The sequence below is a fragment of the Esox lucius genome, chromosome 10, assembly GCF_011004845.1.
Source record: "Esox lucius isolate fEsoLuc1 chromosome 10, fEsoLuc1.pri, whole genome shotgun sequence".
NCBI lineage: Eukaryota > Metazoa > Chordata > Actinopteri > Esociformes > Esocidae > Esox > Esox lucius.
The window spans coordinates 2077226-2095343 of record NC_047578.1 but is presented as its reverse complement, the minus strand read 5'-3'; the positions used below and the strand labels follow the sequence as shown (position 1 = coordinate 2095343).

Here is an 18118-nt window from a genome sequence, read left to right as displayed (position 1 = left end):
TATTCAAATGGTGTTTAGTTAGAAACACACTGCTTATTCACATATTAAAATGGTGTTTATAGTTAAAAACACTGTGCTTGTTCACATATTCAAATGGTGTTTATAGTTAGAAACACTGCTTATTCACATATTCAAATGGTGTTTATAGTTAGAAACACACTGCTTGTTCACATTTTCAAATGGTGTTTATAGTTAAAAACACTGTGCTTGTTCACATATTCAAATGGTGTTTATAGTTAGAAACACACTGCTTGTTCACATATTCCAATGGTGTTTATAGTTAGAAACGCACTGCTTATTCCCATATTCAAATGGCATTTAGCGTTAAAAACGCACTGCTTATTCACATATTCAAATGGCTTTTATAGTTAGAAACGCACTGCTTGTTCACGTATTCAAATGGTGTTTATAGTTAGAAACACTGCTTATTCACATATTCAAATGGTGTTTATAGTTAGAAACGCACTGCTTTTTCCCATATTCAAATGGAATTTAGCGTTAGAAACGCACTGCTTGTTCACATATTCAAATGGTGTTTATAGTTAGAAACACTGCTTATTCACATATTCAAATGGTGTTTATAGTTAGAAACACTGCTTATTCACATATTCAAATGGTGTTTATAGTTAGAAACGCACTGCTTATTCATATATTCAAATGTTTATAGTATGGATCGCTGGGCAGGTCACATAGCAGTGAGGATGACGGTGGAGGGATATATATATAACATTCAGACAGCGCAGTGGCACCACGCAAACATCCAGGGGGTCAGATCAGTGCAGCTAGCATGACGAAATACGGTCTCGTGTTGTCCGAGGCAAGAGAGGAAGTCATCCCCCACCATCCCCCTCTGAGTCCCAAATGATACCCTTTCTTATACAGTGCACCACAGTCAGTAGCAGGAAGCCTTCCTCCATCTTAGACCAGCAAATGATTAGACTAGAAAACTAAACTAATTAGAGGTTTGAGCATTACGCAGACACAGCTATTGGACACGCTTCAGAGGCTGCCTACCCGTCCCAAATAGTGCCCATTACTCTATTTAGTGCCCTACTATTAAACTGAACCCTATGGAGCATAACCACAAGTAGTGCAATAAACAGGGAACAGGGTGCTACTTGACATAGTTGGTACATTGGGGACTACTGCATAGTGATGAATCTACTTACAGTGAAGCGAGTCCAACAACACATCAGTACTCTCTCTATCTATGGGATACGGCTGGGCAGAGACAGAGACATTGAGAGGCCACGCTGGGGTTGAGTTCATCTGAGCAATCTACATCATTTCATCCTACAGCCACTCATGCACAGCACAACACAGTGAGCCTGCCAGGAGACAGTTTGGCGGACAAAGACAGAAAGACAGACAAGCAGAAAGACAGGCAGACAAAAAGACAGAGACAGACAGACAGGCAGGCAGAAAGACAAACAAAAAGACAAACAGACATGCAGACAGACAGACAGACAGACAGACAGACAGCGATCTTTAGCTGAATGGCCTGAATACAAGTCACTCTGGATAAGAGTGTCGGCTTAATGACCAAAATGTAAACTAGTCAGCATTATTCATTGTTAACATTTTACGTGGTTTTCATCTTATGTGAGTTTATTAGGTGTGGTAAGACCCTTTTTCCAACATTAAACCCTTTGACTGGTGTGTCACATAGTTGGTACGAAAAATAGGGTTGCAAAATTCTGTGAACTTTCAAAACATTCCCTGTTTTTCCAAAATCCTGGATGGAAGATGGACAGAATCAGGACTGAATAAGCAGGACATCTGGATCCTCCAACCAGGATTTCTAGAAAACCAGAATTGTGCAACAGTAGAAAAGAATCCTTTGTTTCGACACATCCCTTATTAGCTGAGCTTTCTGCTCATTCAGACATTGATATCAGGGCAAAGGCTTTTAAATACCAGAAGAAAGCACATTTCAACAGACCTCACAGAAGCCTGACAACCGCAGAACAGACAAGATGAATCGGGTTCTTCTCCTTGTTATCTCTCTGGTAATGACGCAGCACACATCAAGCACAAACACATCAAACACCTCACTGCTCGGTTTTGTAAAGACCAGGCAGGTAAGGACTCCAGAAGATTCCAAAGTCAGCTTGGACCGTCTTGAGGAGTTAAAAAAGAGAGCTGTTTTTGTTGCCCGGAGCTGCAAGGAACTTCGGGAGAGATATCAACAGTCCGAGGACGGCCTGTACTACCTGATCACGGCCACAGGGGTGGTCTACCAGACCTTCTGTGACATGACCACGGCTGGCGGTGGCTGGACTCTGGTGGCGAGTGTGCACGAGGACAACATTTATGGTAAGTGCACGTTGGGCGACCGCTGGACGAGCCAGCAGGGCAACAACGCCAACCGGCCGCAGGGGGATGGGAACTGGGTCAACATGAAGACGTTTGGAACCGCGGAGGCCGCCACAGCTGACGACTACAAGAACCCCGGCTACTACGACATCCAAGCAGAGGACATGTCGGTGTGGCACGTGCCCAACAACAGTCCCATGAACCACTGGAACCTGGGCGCCATCATGCGCTACCACACGGAGAGACGCTTCCTGAGTCTGTATGGCGGAAACCTGTATCAGCTCTTCCAGCGCTACCCAGTGAAGTACAACGCCGGAGCTCACCTGGCCGACAACGGACCCTCCATTCCCGTGGTGTATGACCTCGGGAACAAAGAGGCCAGCAAAATGTTCTATGGCCCAGCCACTTGCGGGGAGACTGAGGGAGGCTTCCTGAGCTTCAGAGCCATAAACGCGGAACGAGCCGCCACAGCCATCTGCTCCGGAGTCAAGCCCAAAGGTGGAGAGGTAGACGCTTACTGTGTGGGGGGCGGGGGGCACTTCCCCCAGGGGGACCCTAACCAGTGTGGGGACTTTGTGTCCTTCGCCTGGAATGGTTATGGGACGCATGTCAGCTGGAGTGCAGCCAAAGAAATGCTTGAGTCGGCTGTGCTCCTCTTTTACCGCTAGAGCACTGCCCTGTAACGTTTGATTCATTGATTGGTTTATTGAAACTAAGTTTTAAACAGTTTAGTTATCAGGGCATGACACCTAATGCCAGAGTTGTAAAATGCATGCATGACTGTAAAGTGCTTTGAATAAAAGTGTCTGCTGAAGGGCATATATTATTCAGGTAAGGGAGTTTATTCATTCGATTACTATAATGTGCAGTATATATTTTAAGTGGATGTATCGATAGATACTGTATGAAACCTGTACAATGAATGCAGTCTTGGCTAACAATGGGATATTGCTTAACATTTTAATTGGGCTTCAGCATTGAAATTCTGTAATGCAGATTAAAAAGAGCTCTTATCAGGAAGCGAGACAGAGAGGACTGTCTTGACTGATGTCCAGAGGGGTCCCCTTGAAATATATCATACAGCATTGCTGTCAAAGTCAATTCCTCTGTCCCTGGGTTTTCTTACTGATCATGTTGCCTGACTCTTTTGTTGTGTCTGACCTGTTCTGTTTTGATTTATTTTACCACACTGGAATAAATCAATAAATGTCTACCTATTTTTGATTCTTATTTTATTACTCAAACCTAATGAAAGCCAGGATGAATTAGTCTATATATGTTTGACACCCCGTTTTAGAACATTGACATTCCAGTTAAAGCAACTCTACAGTCCACAGTTAGGAAATTATCAAAGAGAAACAATAAGGTCAACCACATGAAAGCAAAATAAACAATAGGATCCAAAAGTGTAGTGACCCCGACATAGTGAAACAGAGAGAGAAAGAGAGGCAGTAGAAGATGACATCTGACCTCCTTTCAGACAATGCGTCTGATGAGCCACACAGAGACAGCTTGTCAGTCTGCTTAGATACTGTACACACACACACCATGTCAGACTGCTTAAATTCTGTACACACACACCATGTCAGACTGCGTAAATACTGTACACACACACACCAAGTCAGATTGCTTAAATACTGTACACACACACACACACCATGTCGGATTGCTTAAATACTGTACACACACACACCGTTTTAGACTGTTTAGATTCTGTACACACACACCCCATCAGACTGTTTATATACCATACACACACACACATACACCTAATCAGACTGTTTAGATACTGTTCCCAAACACACCCCATCAGACTGTTTAGGTAGTACACACACACACCCACACCCACACACAGGAGCTGAGAAAAGATACCAATTGTGAGGGGCTAGTAAATAAATGGGTTAGTAGCCTGGTTGTTAATTTCCATCATAAACGTCACCATCCCCTTCAGTCCAAAGTTGGTCCACCCTTGCATTAACCAGGGCCATATGGCGCTACACAGCCCTAGGGGACACATTACACCAAGTGAATAGGATGCCATTTGGGACATGAGTGTAGCGACATGAGTGTACTTGCCTCTCTTGGCGGGTCTGCTCTGCTGTGGTCTCCATGGCACACTCCAGCGAGCTCTGCAGCGAGTGAAGCTGATTGGTTGTCTCCTTCAAAAGGAATCGTGTCACAAACTGCTCCAGGTGAGTAGCTTCCTGGTAGTCCTACAGAATAGGAATGGAACCATAGAGATGGCTAGAGGTCTGAACTAGTATAGATGTGTTGGTGTTTGTGGCAGGTGTAGATGTGTTGGTGTTTGTGGCTGGTGTAGATGTGTTGGTGTTTGTGGCGGGTGTAGATGTGTTGGTGTTTGTGGCGGGTGTAGATGTGTTGCTGTTTGTGGCGGGTGTAGATGTGTTGCTGTTTGTGGCGGGTGTAGATGTGTTGCTGTTTGTGGCGGGTGTAGATGTGTTGCTGTTTGTGGCGGGTGTAGATGTGTTGCTGTTTGTTGCGGGTGTAGATGTGTTGGTGTTTGTGGCGGGTGTAGATGTGTTGGTGTTTGTGGCGGGTGTAGATGTGTTGGTGTTTGTGGCGGGTGTAGATGTGTTGGTGTTTGTGGCGGGTGTAGATGTGTTGGTGTTTGTGGCGGGTGTAGATGTGTTGCTGTTTGTGGCGGGTGTAGATGTGTTGGTGTTTGTGGCGGGTGTAGATGTGTTGGTGTTTGTGGCGGGTGTAGATGTGTTGGTGTTTGTGGCGGGTGTAGATGTGTTGCTGTTTGTGGCGGGTGTAGATGTGTTGCTGTTTGTGGCGGGTGTAGATGTGTTGCTGTTTGTGGCGGGTGTAGATGTGTTGCTGTTTGTGGCGGGTGTAGATGTGTTGCTGTTTGTGGCGGGTGTAGATGTGTTGGTGTTTGTCACGGGTGTAGATGTGTTGCTGTTTGTGGCGGGTGTAGATGTGTTGCTGTTTGTGGCGGGTGTAGATGTGTTGGTGTTTGTCACGGGTGTAGATGTGTTGGTGTTTGTGGCGGGTGTAGATGTGTTGCTGTTTGTGGCGGGTGTAGATGTGTTGCTGTTTGTGGCGGGTGTAGATGTGTTGGTGTTTGTGGCGGGTGTAGATGTGTTGGTGTTTGTGGCGGGTGTAGATGTGTTGGTGTTTGTGGCGGGTGTAGATGTGTTGGTGTTTGTGGCGGGTGTAGATGTGTTGGTGTTTGTGGCGGGTGTAGATGTGTTGCTGTTTGTGGCGGGTGTAGATGTGTTGCTGTTTGTGGCGGGTGTAGATGTGTTGCTGTTTGTGGCGGGTGTAGATGTGTTGCTGTTTGTGGCGGGTGTAGATGTGTTGGTGTTTGTCACGGGTGTAGATGTGTTGCTGTTTGTGGCGGGTGTAGATGTGTTGCTGTTTGTGGCGGGTGTAGATGTGTTGCTGTTTGTGGCGGGTGTAGATGTGTTGCTGTTTGTGGCGGGTGTAGATGTGTTGTGGTTGCCGGGATGTCTTTTCAGTTGGTACACAGTTTGGATGCAACAATTTTTCTCTTCGGTGTCCAAAATATACCTTATTTGATGATGGTCACAATTTAACGGTTAAATATCACCTTGCTGCAGAACAGGGACTGGCTCCACCCCTTGCTTTTCTATGATTATAAAATAAATGATGTACCGATATATGCTGTAAAACAGCAAGCATATTGCAATGGGATCAGATAAGGAGAAGTATTGTTTGGGATCAAGGAAGGTGCTGTAATTTTTCTAGGAGTGGGGAAGGTCAGGTGAGGTTGAACACATCAGAAAGGCTTTTACTAAGACCTCTAGTCAGACATTCAGACGCATTAATAATGCCTCATGTATCCCCAGAGGAACAAACACATACACTTCTCTCTCCTTCACACACACACACACACACACACTGCCCAGCCGTTCAACACACCATTGGAGAAAGACAATAATCCATTTCACTCCAGGTGGTGTCATATTTTACTGGGACCCTTATTGTGGAGGCAGTCCTTTAATATGTTGTTATTTCTATCATCTGTCTCCAGGATTCTGCTGGTCGTTGAAGTGAATCTCATGGTTATAAGCGTTCATTTGGTGGCTGCATTGTATCGCACTATTAATGTTTGTGTTGAGACATTGATCCTATGTGGTTTGTGTTGAGACATTGATCCTATGTGGTTTGTGTTGAGACATTGATCCTATGTGGTTTGTGTTGAGACATTGATCCTATGTGGTTTGTGTTGAGACATTGATCCTATGTGGTTTGTGTTGAGACATTGATCCTATGTGGTTTGTGTTGAGACATTGATCCTATGTGGTTTGTGTTGAGACATTGATCCTATGTGGTTAGTGTTGAGACATGGATCCTATGTGGTTTGTGTTGAGACATTGATCCTATGTGGTTTGTGTTGAGACATTGATCCTATGTGGTTTGTGTTGAGACATTGATCCTATGTGGTTTGTGTTGAGACATTGATCCTATGTGGTTTGTGTTGAGACATTGATCCTATGTGGTTTGTGTTGAGACATTGATCCTATGTGGTTTGAATTTGTCGAGGACACCCCACACTGCATATTAAACAGGGTCTGTTCCGATTTAATTAACGTGGGTGATTGATTGAGGCAATGTCTCACAGTGTCACCAGACACCCGTTTATGTTGCTTAAAGTATTGCTTTACAGCAGAAAATAAATTATGATTTATTTCTGAATGAACGTGACAGCTGACTGACCTTTTTGGTTTTGTCCATAGCCTTCAGTATTGTCATGTTCAGGTCCTCTAAGGCTGCCAGCACATTCTCATACTGCCCAAGATGCTGGGAAAAATACTCTGAAACAAAAGATGAAACTTCTTTAACTGAAAGAAAATAATACAAACTGTTCATCAGACACTTAGTCCACCACGGCACACAAACAACAGCAACTTGCCCCAGAGAGAATGAAACCCACAGTCCTGATGTTACCAGCATCATGGTCTACCAGCTGAGTCACACACAGAACAGAGATGTATTTTTAGAAATGAACCAGAAAGAACAAGGACCCCAGGTGTTTATTGTGCTTATCCAATGTTTCACCTGGTGCGCTAAATGACTGTGACAAACCTAGTTTTTTTTAGCTCAGTTGAACAACGTCTAAATGGCAACATGCCCTTCTGGTTGTGTGTGTGTGTATGTGTGCGTGTGTATGTGTGTGTGTGTGGGGGTGGGGGCAGGGGGGGGGCATCCATGTACTCAACAGCGGAACACTGAATATTTATTCTGTTTTCTAGGTAAATTTTTACTTTTTCTTACTTACCACAGAGCTCATCTGTGTCCACATTGCTGAAAGACAAATACCATAAGAGGTGATTAGTGCCCTGGTACAGATAAAACATCTCAGGAACTCCGAATTTTAAGGGTTTGCATTGTTGACGAAACTGACATATTGAGCCGAACTGCTGTTATGAACTGGAATCCGACATCATTAGAACAGCAAACCGTATATTTTTTGTTACACCTATGGTATATGGTCTGATATACCGCAACTGTCAGCCAATCAGCATCCAGAACCCAATCCAATCTACACTGAACAAAAGTATACACGAAACACTTTTTGCCCCCATTTATCATGAGCTGAACTCTAAGATCTAAGACTTTCTCTATGTACACAAAAGGCCTATTTCTCTCAAATATTGTTCACAAATCTGTCTAAATCTGTGTTAGTGAGCACTTCTCCTTTGCCGAGATAATCCATCCACCTCACAGGTGTGGCATATCAAGATGCTGATTAGAGAGCATGATTATTGCACAGGGGTGCCTTAAGCTGGCCACAATAATAGGCCATTCTAAAATGTGTAGTTTCACTGTATTGGGGTGGTCCGGTGGGGTCCGAAAACCAGTCAGTATGACCAACATTTGCCTCACACAGTGCAATACATCTCCTTGATCAGGAGAGTTGATCAGATGGTTGATTGTGGAATGTTGGATGGTTTATCTCAGCAAAGGAGAAGTGCTCACTAACACAGATTTAGACAGATTTGTGAACAACATTTGAGAGAAATAGGCCTTTTGTGTACATAGAGAAAGTCTTAGATCTTTGAGTTCAGCTCATGATAAATGGCGGCAAAAACAAAAGTGTTGCATTTATAATTTTGTTCAGTGTAGTTTCAAATTGCACATCCCTGGCTCAGGATTGATACAACTTTAATGGTGTCATCACGGATGGTCAGTCCATTTATCAATGTCCCTCTCTATGAATACAGGTCAGCTGCACTTCTCCAGCCCCATCCCTCGCCTGTTTACCCAAAAGCTCCAATAGCCCCTTTACCATGAGAAACCAATGGTCCCCGCTTTTACAACATAGCTTTAACATGCATCGATCCTCAAATAAATGTCTCATGAGAGTAGTTTGACTGTTGTAATAATCAGAACAAAAACTGTAAAATTATTTCACTCATCTTGATGTTGGCAAATATACACAAACTATTTTGCATGTTCAGCCCTTACCTTGCATAGCACTGCCTAGAATTCTACAGCGTCATCCATCAGCTTTTTACAGAAACACGGGCTGGGATAGAATGCTGTTTTATGGTTTAACCCGCAGAGTTCGGCTTTAAGACGTGTCACAAATTGACACTGAATCTCTGGGTCAGTCTGAAATGGCTTAGGGAGTTGCTGCCATGGAAACCAGGATGACTGAAGTGACTTGGAGATGTACAGCTACGGGGATGGATGGAGCCAGACAGAGTGGCCCACACTCCTGACATCACCAGGCATGTTATAAATATCAACAGCTCTGGGAGGCAGTCTGACACCACGGGCATCATCTGTTCAGCTCATGTCAAAAACCAATATGTCTCAATATTTCTCTTGGTAATTCTCAGTAATTCGATCCATCTTTGTGCCTTTTACATTTTTGTTATTTAGCTGATGCTTTTAGCAAGAGATAATTACACATTTAGTACCAATATTAATTTCCAATAACTTTTCTTTAGTCGGGGGGTCTTCTCACTCCGGGGGGTGCATGTTTTCAGCCTCTTCAACACGACTGTCCACATGGTCCAGGATTTAAACGTGTCTCACAGGGCATGTCACCCATGGCACCCGTCTCTACAAAGACCTTGCCTCAGTCTTGTCTGGCCGAAATCCTAAACTGGTGGCCAATGTAGAATGTGGCATCTCGCTCTTCAACCCCAGCAGTCTGGTAAACCAGCTGCTCTGTGGTCTCGCCAGTACGCCGTGAACTGCGGCCAAAATGGCCAAGCAGAATTCCCAGGTGTATAGAAAGGTTCGCAGTGGATGAAAATTAGATTCCAGGTTTCACACCCTCCCCAAAAGCACAGAATATAAAATCCCCTTGGCCAAACAATTTGACCCTGTGGAGAGGAGTTTGTACACATTTTCACACATACATCAACATTACACAGATTATAATAATTTTGATCCCGCAGATTCACTTTTCACCATCCAGCCAACAATTTTACAACACTCCCCAGGGGATGATTTCCTCTCATCCCTTCATGGGAAACAGAGAAAATCAAAACATAACAGTTTAATCCGCACAGCTACCAAAATTTTAATTCCAGTTTAATCGTGATTCACACCTCCAGGGGCCCACAACATGGTACGTGGGGGTCTTGTTCCAGGGACAAGGCGTTCCTCGCGATTGGAGACAAATGTTCAAATAGTGCCCCTGGAAAGTAATTAACATGACACCGGGCCTGTTGGGGACTACCTGTCGTAACAAGTGTCTTCACACTCCGGTCTTCATCCCAGGACACCACCTTTCATCTCACTACACAGCATAGAGGGGACACACAGGAGGTACGCACCACACAGAGAACACCTTAAGCTCTTGTTTCTGACAAACACGGCAGTTAAGCTGACGCCACAGCGCTCTGTTTCCTTGTTACGTGAGCCACGAGACTAACTAGCAAGTTAAACCAAATCATGAAACACTGTGTGATTTTCAAAGAAACAACAAGGGTAAGCATCTTAATGTGACCGGTTACATTCAAATCTGTTTTATATCATAAGGTATAGCGCCGGTTGACCACAGCAATTTACTTTAATAATCATGAGGATTATTAAAAACAAGCTCTATGGAGTTTTCTATTGAACTTAATTTTTTTGTCCTTGACTAGGCTTGATCCGTGTCTGTGAAACTGGACCCATATGTCTTGATGCATTTAAAAGGTGCTACAGAACTATACTGTGCTCTGTGCTCAGATCCGAAACTCTTGGTTTACTGTGTTGGTGGATCCCCTGACTAGAAAGACATCACAGGCAAACTCAGGTTCACAGTGTCCATCAGTTCTGGAAGGAAAACTCTGGTCCACCCTGTCCATCAGTTCTGTAAGGAAAACTCTGGTTCACCCTGTCCATCAGTTCTGTAAGGAAAACTCTGGTCCACCCTGTCCATCAGTTCTGGAGGGAAAACTCTGGTTCACCCTGTCCATCAGTTCTGGACAGAACAACAGTAACCTAGACATCCGTGGCAACAGAGAAAGACCAATCCCTCAGGTAAAGGGTTCATTCCTCCTCGGTCTCCCATTAGGACCAAGGCAATGTTGTGCACTATATGGTCCCTCAGGGAAAAGGGCACCTTCTGGGAGTTGTCTCCGGGTGAGTGCCTTCTACACTGCGAGTTGGGCATCTATTCAGCAAACTAAAGAGTGCAGTAGCTAACGTCAGTCTTCGAAAATAAACCAAAGTATAGATTGCAGCGCAGACGGACAGGTTACGCCCCCGTAGCTATGCCAACGGTGATCAGGAAGAAATCCTGTTCAGCTCACTGCGGTGCAGGTTTCTATGCAGGACGTACAAACCTGAGCTACAGGTAGAGGAAGTGACATTTTATAAGACAATGTAGTAAACAGAAACACTAACATGTTTATTTTAATATTTGCTCCTTTTTTCGTTAAATATTTATTAGTAAACGCAGTGGGGAGGGGGCGGGGGGGGCTTGTTCTAGAATAATAATGGGCTGATTCAGACACTTGCTTACTCATGTAGGTGTGCATCAAAGGCAGCAGTTAAGACCATTAGATTTCCCTTAGGACACATCTACCGCTGATACAGAAATTTGTCTTGATTCCAGCCCTCCAAGACTCACTTTTTTAAGAGTGACAGTGAAAGAGAGACATGGAGAGACAGAGGGATATACATACAGAGTGACAGAGGGAGAGACATACAGAGTGACAGAGGGAGAGATCTGCGGAGTGACAGAGGGAGAGACATACAGAGAGACAGAGGGAGAGACATACAGAGTGACAGAGGGAGATACATACAGAGTGACAGAGGGAGAGACATACAGAGAGACAGAGGGAGAGACATACAGAGTGACAGAGGGAGAGATCTGCGGAGTGACAGAGGGAGAGACATACAGAGTGACAGAGGGAGAGACATACAGAGTGACAGAGGGAGAGATATAAGGAGTGACAGAGGGAGAGACATACAGAGTGACAGAGGGAGAGATATAAGGAGTGACAGAGGGAGAGACATACAGAGTGACAGAGGGAGAGACATACAGAGTGACAGAGGGAGAGACATACAGAGTGACAGAGGGAGAGATATACAGAGTGACAGAGGGAGAGACATACAGAGAGACAGAGGGAGAGACATACAGAGTGACAGAGGGAGAGATCTGCGGAGTGACAGAGGGAGAGACATACAGAGTGACAGAGGGAGAGACATACAGAGTGACAGAGGGAGAGATATAAGGAGTGACAGAGGGAGAGACATACAGAGTGACAGAGGGAGAGATATAAGGAGTGACAGAGGGAGAGACATACAGAGTGACAGAGGGAGAGACATACAGAGTGACAGAGGGAGAGACATACAGAGTGACAGAGGGAGAGATATAAGGAGTGACAGAGGGAGAGACATACAGAGTGACAGAGGGAGAGACATACAGTGACAGAGGGAGAGATCTGCGGAGTGACAGAGGGAGAGACATACAGAGAGACAGAGGGAGAGACATACAGAGTGACAGAGGGAGAGACATACAGAGTGACAGAGGGAGAGACATACAGAGTGACAGAGGGAGAGATATAAGGAGTGACAGAGGGAGAGACATACAGAGTGACAGTGATACCTACTCTGTGTTGTGAGTATCGATTGTGTGAAAGAGCTCCTTCAATTCATCTGACGTTAGAACTCCATCTTGGAAGTAGGCTCTGAACTCGTCAAATGACAGCTTCCCATCATCTGAATCAGAGAAGCACAATAGATAGATGAAATACAGTAGAATACCTCACACACACACCAACTACCTCCTCCCCACACTACTCTGTGTCTCACCCACACAACCAATCTCCCCTCAAAACATCCTAGAAGACCAATTTCACAGGTCTGGTAGAAGATATAGGGCGTTTAAAGGAAATTAAATGTTTAAATAGTCCGGGAGTCACCCTCTCTGTGCCTAAAAGCATTTCAAATATTGAGCTGTCATTTGGGAGCACGGGAACGGTCAGTCGGCCCTGGTGTTTCCATGACAACAGTAACAAGCAACAGCATCAGAGTGAAATAGAGTGTTCAACCACCACAGAGGATAGACTGAAGAAAGTCAGGAAAGGCCTTAGATACCTCTTGGGAGGAGGTTGGGAAAGATGAGATGGAAAGAGAGAGAGAGGCAGATGGTCTGTACGTGATGGAGGGAGAAGGAGAGAGACAGAGGGGAGAGTGGGGAAGTGGGTGTGTGTGGGAGAGATGGTGTGTAGGAATTCTTACCGTTTTTGTCCGCTCTTCGTAAGATCTAAAACAGGACAAAGCAGAGGGAAGAGCGGTTATGACGGCGCGTCGTTTTGTGGGGAAGGCATTTAGTAGAACGTGTTCAGAGACACTACAGCCGTGAATTATGAATGGGTCAGGTGACAGGTCCTGAACACCGCACCAGGGGCTGAGCAGAAATGTCCCAAATGCCACCCTATTCCCGACATGGCGCAGTGATATTCAACAGGGCTCGCTGTGAATCATGTAGGTGAATAGGGTGACATTTGAGACCTAAACAAGATGAAAGGTCCAGGGACGAAAGCTGGATTAGCTTTGAAGGGCTAGCTGGTCCCGGAGCCAGCCGGCCACTCAGACAGCCCCCCTTAGAGCACAACTTCCCCTCCAAACACACAGTGATTCATTTAATAGACTCTGCTTTTCAAACAGACCATGTTATTATCAAGTATTTAACTGAACATAAACTCCTTAAAGGAGGAATCCAGGACTGCGACATCCATCTTCAGACGTTTAAACCTTGCAGAGATGACAAACGAGATGTCATTAACTCCTCTGTTGCTACAACCAAGCAAATGAGGGACATTTGAGAGTTACCATAAACCACTGAACTGCTCGGCTTCAGGAGCTTAATTGTACAAGAATAAAGAGCAGCACTCAGAGCTCTCGTCATTGACAAAGAGTTTGTGTGTTTGGAATTGAACAACAAGTATTACATTAGAGAAGCTAAAACTCCACCTTTTTAAATTCTTCGGTGGAACACTGGTCCTGATGACCCAAAACACTTCTGGTTTTCATCCCTCCTGCTGATCAGGGAGCAAGCCAGATCTGAGACACCAATGACCGAGTAGGTAGAGACAAAAAAAACAGAAGTGTTTTTGGTCCCCAGGAGTTCAAACCATTGATTTGAGGTTTGAGGAAAAAGCAGCACTTCTAAAGCATCCAGCTTCAAGAGCAATACAATGCAATGAATTATTTTGGGGCCAAATTCGCGGACAGAGTTCATGCCTAGTCTGAGAGTTAAAACATCAAAGGTACATAACATCTAATCCTAAACCTATGCTTTTTACGTCATCTGTTGCAGGGAAAATGTTTACGATGTTATAACTAGGAAGAAAGCCTTGACAGCACTGATTCTCTGGCAGGCAAGTCTACTCATCTTCAGCCTTCAGTGAGACGCTCTGACTGAGGGCATATTGTCATGTACAGCAACAACCTTGGGGCAGTTAGTTATTAGATCAGGGTATAGAAAGACACATTTCTCACCTTGGGGATTTGATCAAACAACCTTTTTCTTGCTGGTCACATCATTTAACCCTTAAGCTACATGTGTCCCTTCTGGTGAAAGATGGATTGTGTTTTTATTTCAACTTAATTAGGAAAACACACACAATGGTGTTCTGTATCATTTCTACAATATTCATGGCATGAGGAAAATAATCTATAATCATGACTTGGATAAACCCATCAAACCACGTCTCCTTAGGCTCCCACAGTAAAGACCGTTCAAGGCTTTTGGAGGAACAGAGACACTTTCATTAGCAGCTCTGACATGTAGTCAACAATAATGACATAACAGTTTGATATCAGTCTTTACCAACTGCCTAGTGAGTTAACAGTCTATCAGACAGGTACGGTCTATCAGACAGGTACGGTCTATCAGACAGGTACAGTCTATCAGACACAGCTCTGTTAGAGCCCAGTTGATTATACATTCATACGGAGTGTTGATTAAAGCATCACTTTGTCTTTCATCATGAGAGGGTCGCCAAAGGGATATATTTATCAAATGTATCTATGAAAGACTATGGATCAAAGCATACGGCATTATTCAAATTATGCAAATAGCCTACAAAAATTTTAATTATACAGCAAAACAATAAATTGTGAAGATCTCAAAGGATCCCTGTGAAATCAATTAAGCTAATTGAGTAATATCTCGGGAAACAATTCGTATGGTTGGTTGGTACATGCACGAACACAATTAAATGATTCGGGGAAAGGAAAAACACTCTAAACTACGGTCGCCCAACATCCATATACACTCAGCTCAACTGCAGATAACCGGGGAAGAAAAGTAAAGGTCAACCATTTAGCATTCAAAAAGGCAGCCTTTTTCATATAGAGTGCACTACGTTTACAATGAGTTACAATGGGCCTTGGTTAAATTTAGTGCACTGAGTGGAGAATAGTACATGGCGTGTCAGCACGGACTAAAACATTGTCACGTGCATTCGTTTCTAACACCGTGGTGTGGACCGAGCGATTCTTGGAGTAGACAGGACAGCCGATTCAAAATGTTATATTTACAGACTTCCAGGACTAGAACATTAAATTAATGTATGTGATATTTAGCAGAAAAACGTGTCTCTATTATTTGCACAGGACTTACTCTATACGTGTCATAACAATGACCACGGAGGACGTATTGAAACCCTCTTAATGTCTCCACGTTAAGTAAACAGCATTTGTCAAGCATATTCAGGCAGTGCAGTAATGTGGTCAGTTTGAAATATAGAATCTATCAAATAATAGCCTACTCAAAAAGTTATTTGAACTTTCCCAAAACGGAATGGCGTTGCATGCCATCAGACTGATTAAGCCTGTTTTACAACCTAGTGAATATCAAGTCATACTTACATCCTGAAATATGGACATTCCTTTTTTTAATTCCACTGGAGTGGTGGCTTCTTCCAAAAGCGACTGCACCTCCTCGGTAGAACAATCCATTTTTAGAGGAGATCTTAGTGGTTAAATATATTAATTAATTAGTTTCTGGATTTGATGCAAAAGTCCGGAAAAAGGACCAAGAGAACAGGTGATGTGATCCAACAGAATTCACTCGATTGCTTCTCGGCTACTGCGGTGGTGCACGTCCAAACTCGCGCGCGGCGTTGTGCAGGTTGTGACTGTGACGCGCGTCTCGACGGGTAAAGGAACGCGTTTTACGGTTGGATTAAGGTTGAAAAAAATATATTATTGTGTGGCTGCAACAAAAATATATATATAAAAATATCTGTTTGCGTGCATCGAATTCACTTGGCTATGAGGCCCATGTTACGTTAAAAAAAGGGTCATTTATATAGGCTAATGAAACGGGGAGATAATGGTGGATACTTAGGTTATGTTCGCTTATTTTTTTATTCAGGATATTTATTACCTCTATTTTGGGTGTGATTTTGTATCTCAAAATTAATGAAGGAAAAAGACATTATAGGTTCATAAACAACCTGGCTGATCTGAATATTCTCAAGTTAGAAATCACCACACTAAAACCAAATAGAGATTTGCACACATGGTTTTGTCAGAACACATAATTTAGTTATTTGTTAATAACAGACATTGGTCATGGATTTTAAAACATTTTATAAATTTAACAATTGGCCTGAACGTTGTTGTAATCTAGATAATTGGACTGTATCATATGATGCGTTATTTTCTGTGCTTCGTTCATTTGTGTTGTTTTCCCCGAACGACCAGGATTAACTGATAGAGAAGGACGCCTCTCTATTTAATATTTATTACGAGTTATTTGTTATTGTGAAGTACTTGTGATTTCGCAGATGGTGCCATTACTAATGTATTTAAGTAAGTGGGATTTCCAACTTCATCCTTCCTGATGAATTGGTTTTAAACATAGATTTTTCTACTTCATTTCAACTTCATGTGATGTATTTAATAAATTGTCCATTTACATCAGCAGATTTCACAAATAACTTACGAATAACAAGCCTTAAACCCAAAGAGCAAACATCAACAACAACAGTTATGGGGCTAGGAAAATCTCCCTAGTAAGGTAATCTAGAGAGGAGCCAGACTCCGAAGGGTGGTGTGTCCTTTTCTGGCTGTGCCGGATGAAGATTTATAAGAGTACATGTCCTTTTTGGGCCTCATCAATATTTTTGCATGTACAGATGACAAGTCATTTAATAATTTATGTCAACTGAGAACCAATTACATTTGTATAGATGTCTAGGCAACAGGCATTCAAATACAAGAGGACAACACAGAACCACATAAACCTGGTTATGGATCAAGAAATCACTCAGTTGAACATGTTAAGCTACACCAAGAAATCACAGCTAACTTTGGACTGAAGATAGATGATAGGTGTATTGAATGAAACTAAGAAGGACTCTAACCTTCTCCATGGTGGGAGTAGGCGGGAACGATGCAACAGGACCCTCTAGTGGGCATAATACTTAATCCCCACCAAACGCTTCCTTGATTTGTTACCCCACATCCATTGTAAAACGGTTTAATCCAACACCTATGGTCATCGTGGGTGTAGAGTTTTCTTACTTCTTTCAACAAGGCTCTTGTCAGTTCTGAACAGGGAATATGGTGCTATTTGTGGAGGATGATGTCAGTAAAACCAACACAACCATTACGCAAGCTGTCCTTTTTAATGTGGTGTAATTTTAATTAGTTATGTTTTATATTTAGAAATCTAAACATTACATCAGTTCATTTGACTGCAGACACATCTCTCGGATGGTTTCCTACAAGCACGGTAACTATTCTGCATCCCCAGGGCATCCCATCCCCTGGAGGACCTCGGTCAAAGGGAGTACTGCTGTCAAATTACTCACTTAAGGCAATTACCGCATTTACTCAGACTCATTACGTTTGGGTTGACGGGGTAGACTAGTCAGAGCATTAGACCAGTAACCAAGAGGTTGCTAAACTGAGTCCCCGAGGTGGCAAGGTGAAAAAAATATGTCCCTGACAACAAGTGACCGTATGTGGTTCTTTAACCAGATACGCTAATCCCCATTAGGTTTCCATAAATACACGTTCCTGTTACTTTAAGAGAGGATCTACAGTACAAAACATGCCAGGGTTTACTTTACTGGGAATGAGAGAAGTGATAGTTCCGCAGATAACGACAGAACGTAGCCACTAAAATAACAAACGCAGATCTTGTTGATAACAATGCTGCAATGTCTGGTCCTGGGTGTGGTTGTGGTGTCGTATCTGAGCTTCAAAGTGCATTTGATAATGGAAAATGAACTCTGAACATATAGGATTGAGGAAAAAAAAAACGCGTATAGGGTTTTCAAAGACAGAAGAACTTTGTTGACTGCTATGTACTAGGGGCAAAAATCGACTACTCAGATAA

General features: G+C 43.4%; 2 protein-coding genes across 2 annotated transcripts in view; one reads left to right on the top strand and one right to left on the bottom strand.

Annotated features, from left to right (window-relative positions):
- necab1 (N-terminal EF-hand calcium binding protein 1) overlaps nt 1-17972 on the bottom strand; it is a 37635-nt gene extending 19663 nt beyond the window's left edge. The window contains exons 1-6 of the mRNA XM_013135444.3: nt 15637-17972; nt 13000-13024; nt 12369-12477; nt 7586-7611; nt 7024-7121; nt 4393-4529 (exon numbers count right to left, since the gene is read on the bottom strand). Of these exons, the coding sequence (XP_012990898.1) occupies nt 4393-4529; nt 7024-7121; nt 7586-7611; nt 12369-12477; nt 13000-13024; nt 15637-15726 (485 nt within the window). The 5' untranslated portion in view covers nt 15727-17972. The remainder of the gene's footprint in view (nt 1-4392; nt 4530-7023; nt 7122-7585; nt 7612-12368; nt 12478-12999; nt 13025-15636) is intronic.
- On the top strand, nt 1822-3527 carry LOC105008406 (intelectin). Its single transcript, XM_013135445.4, has one exon. It carries the CDS (start codon nt 1977-1979, stop codon nt 2982-2984), a length of 1008 nt encoding a protein of 335 aa, XP_012990899.2. The 5' UTR covers nt 1822-1976; the 3' UTR covers nt 2985-3527.
- Nucleotides 17973-18118: the final 146 nt, after the last annotated feature.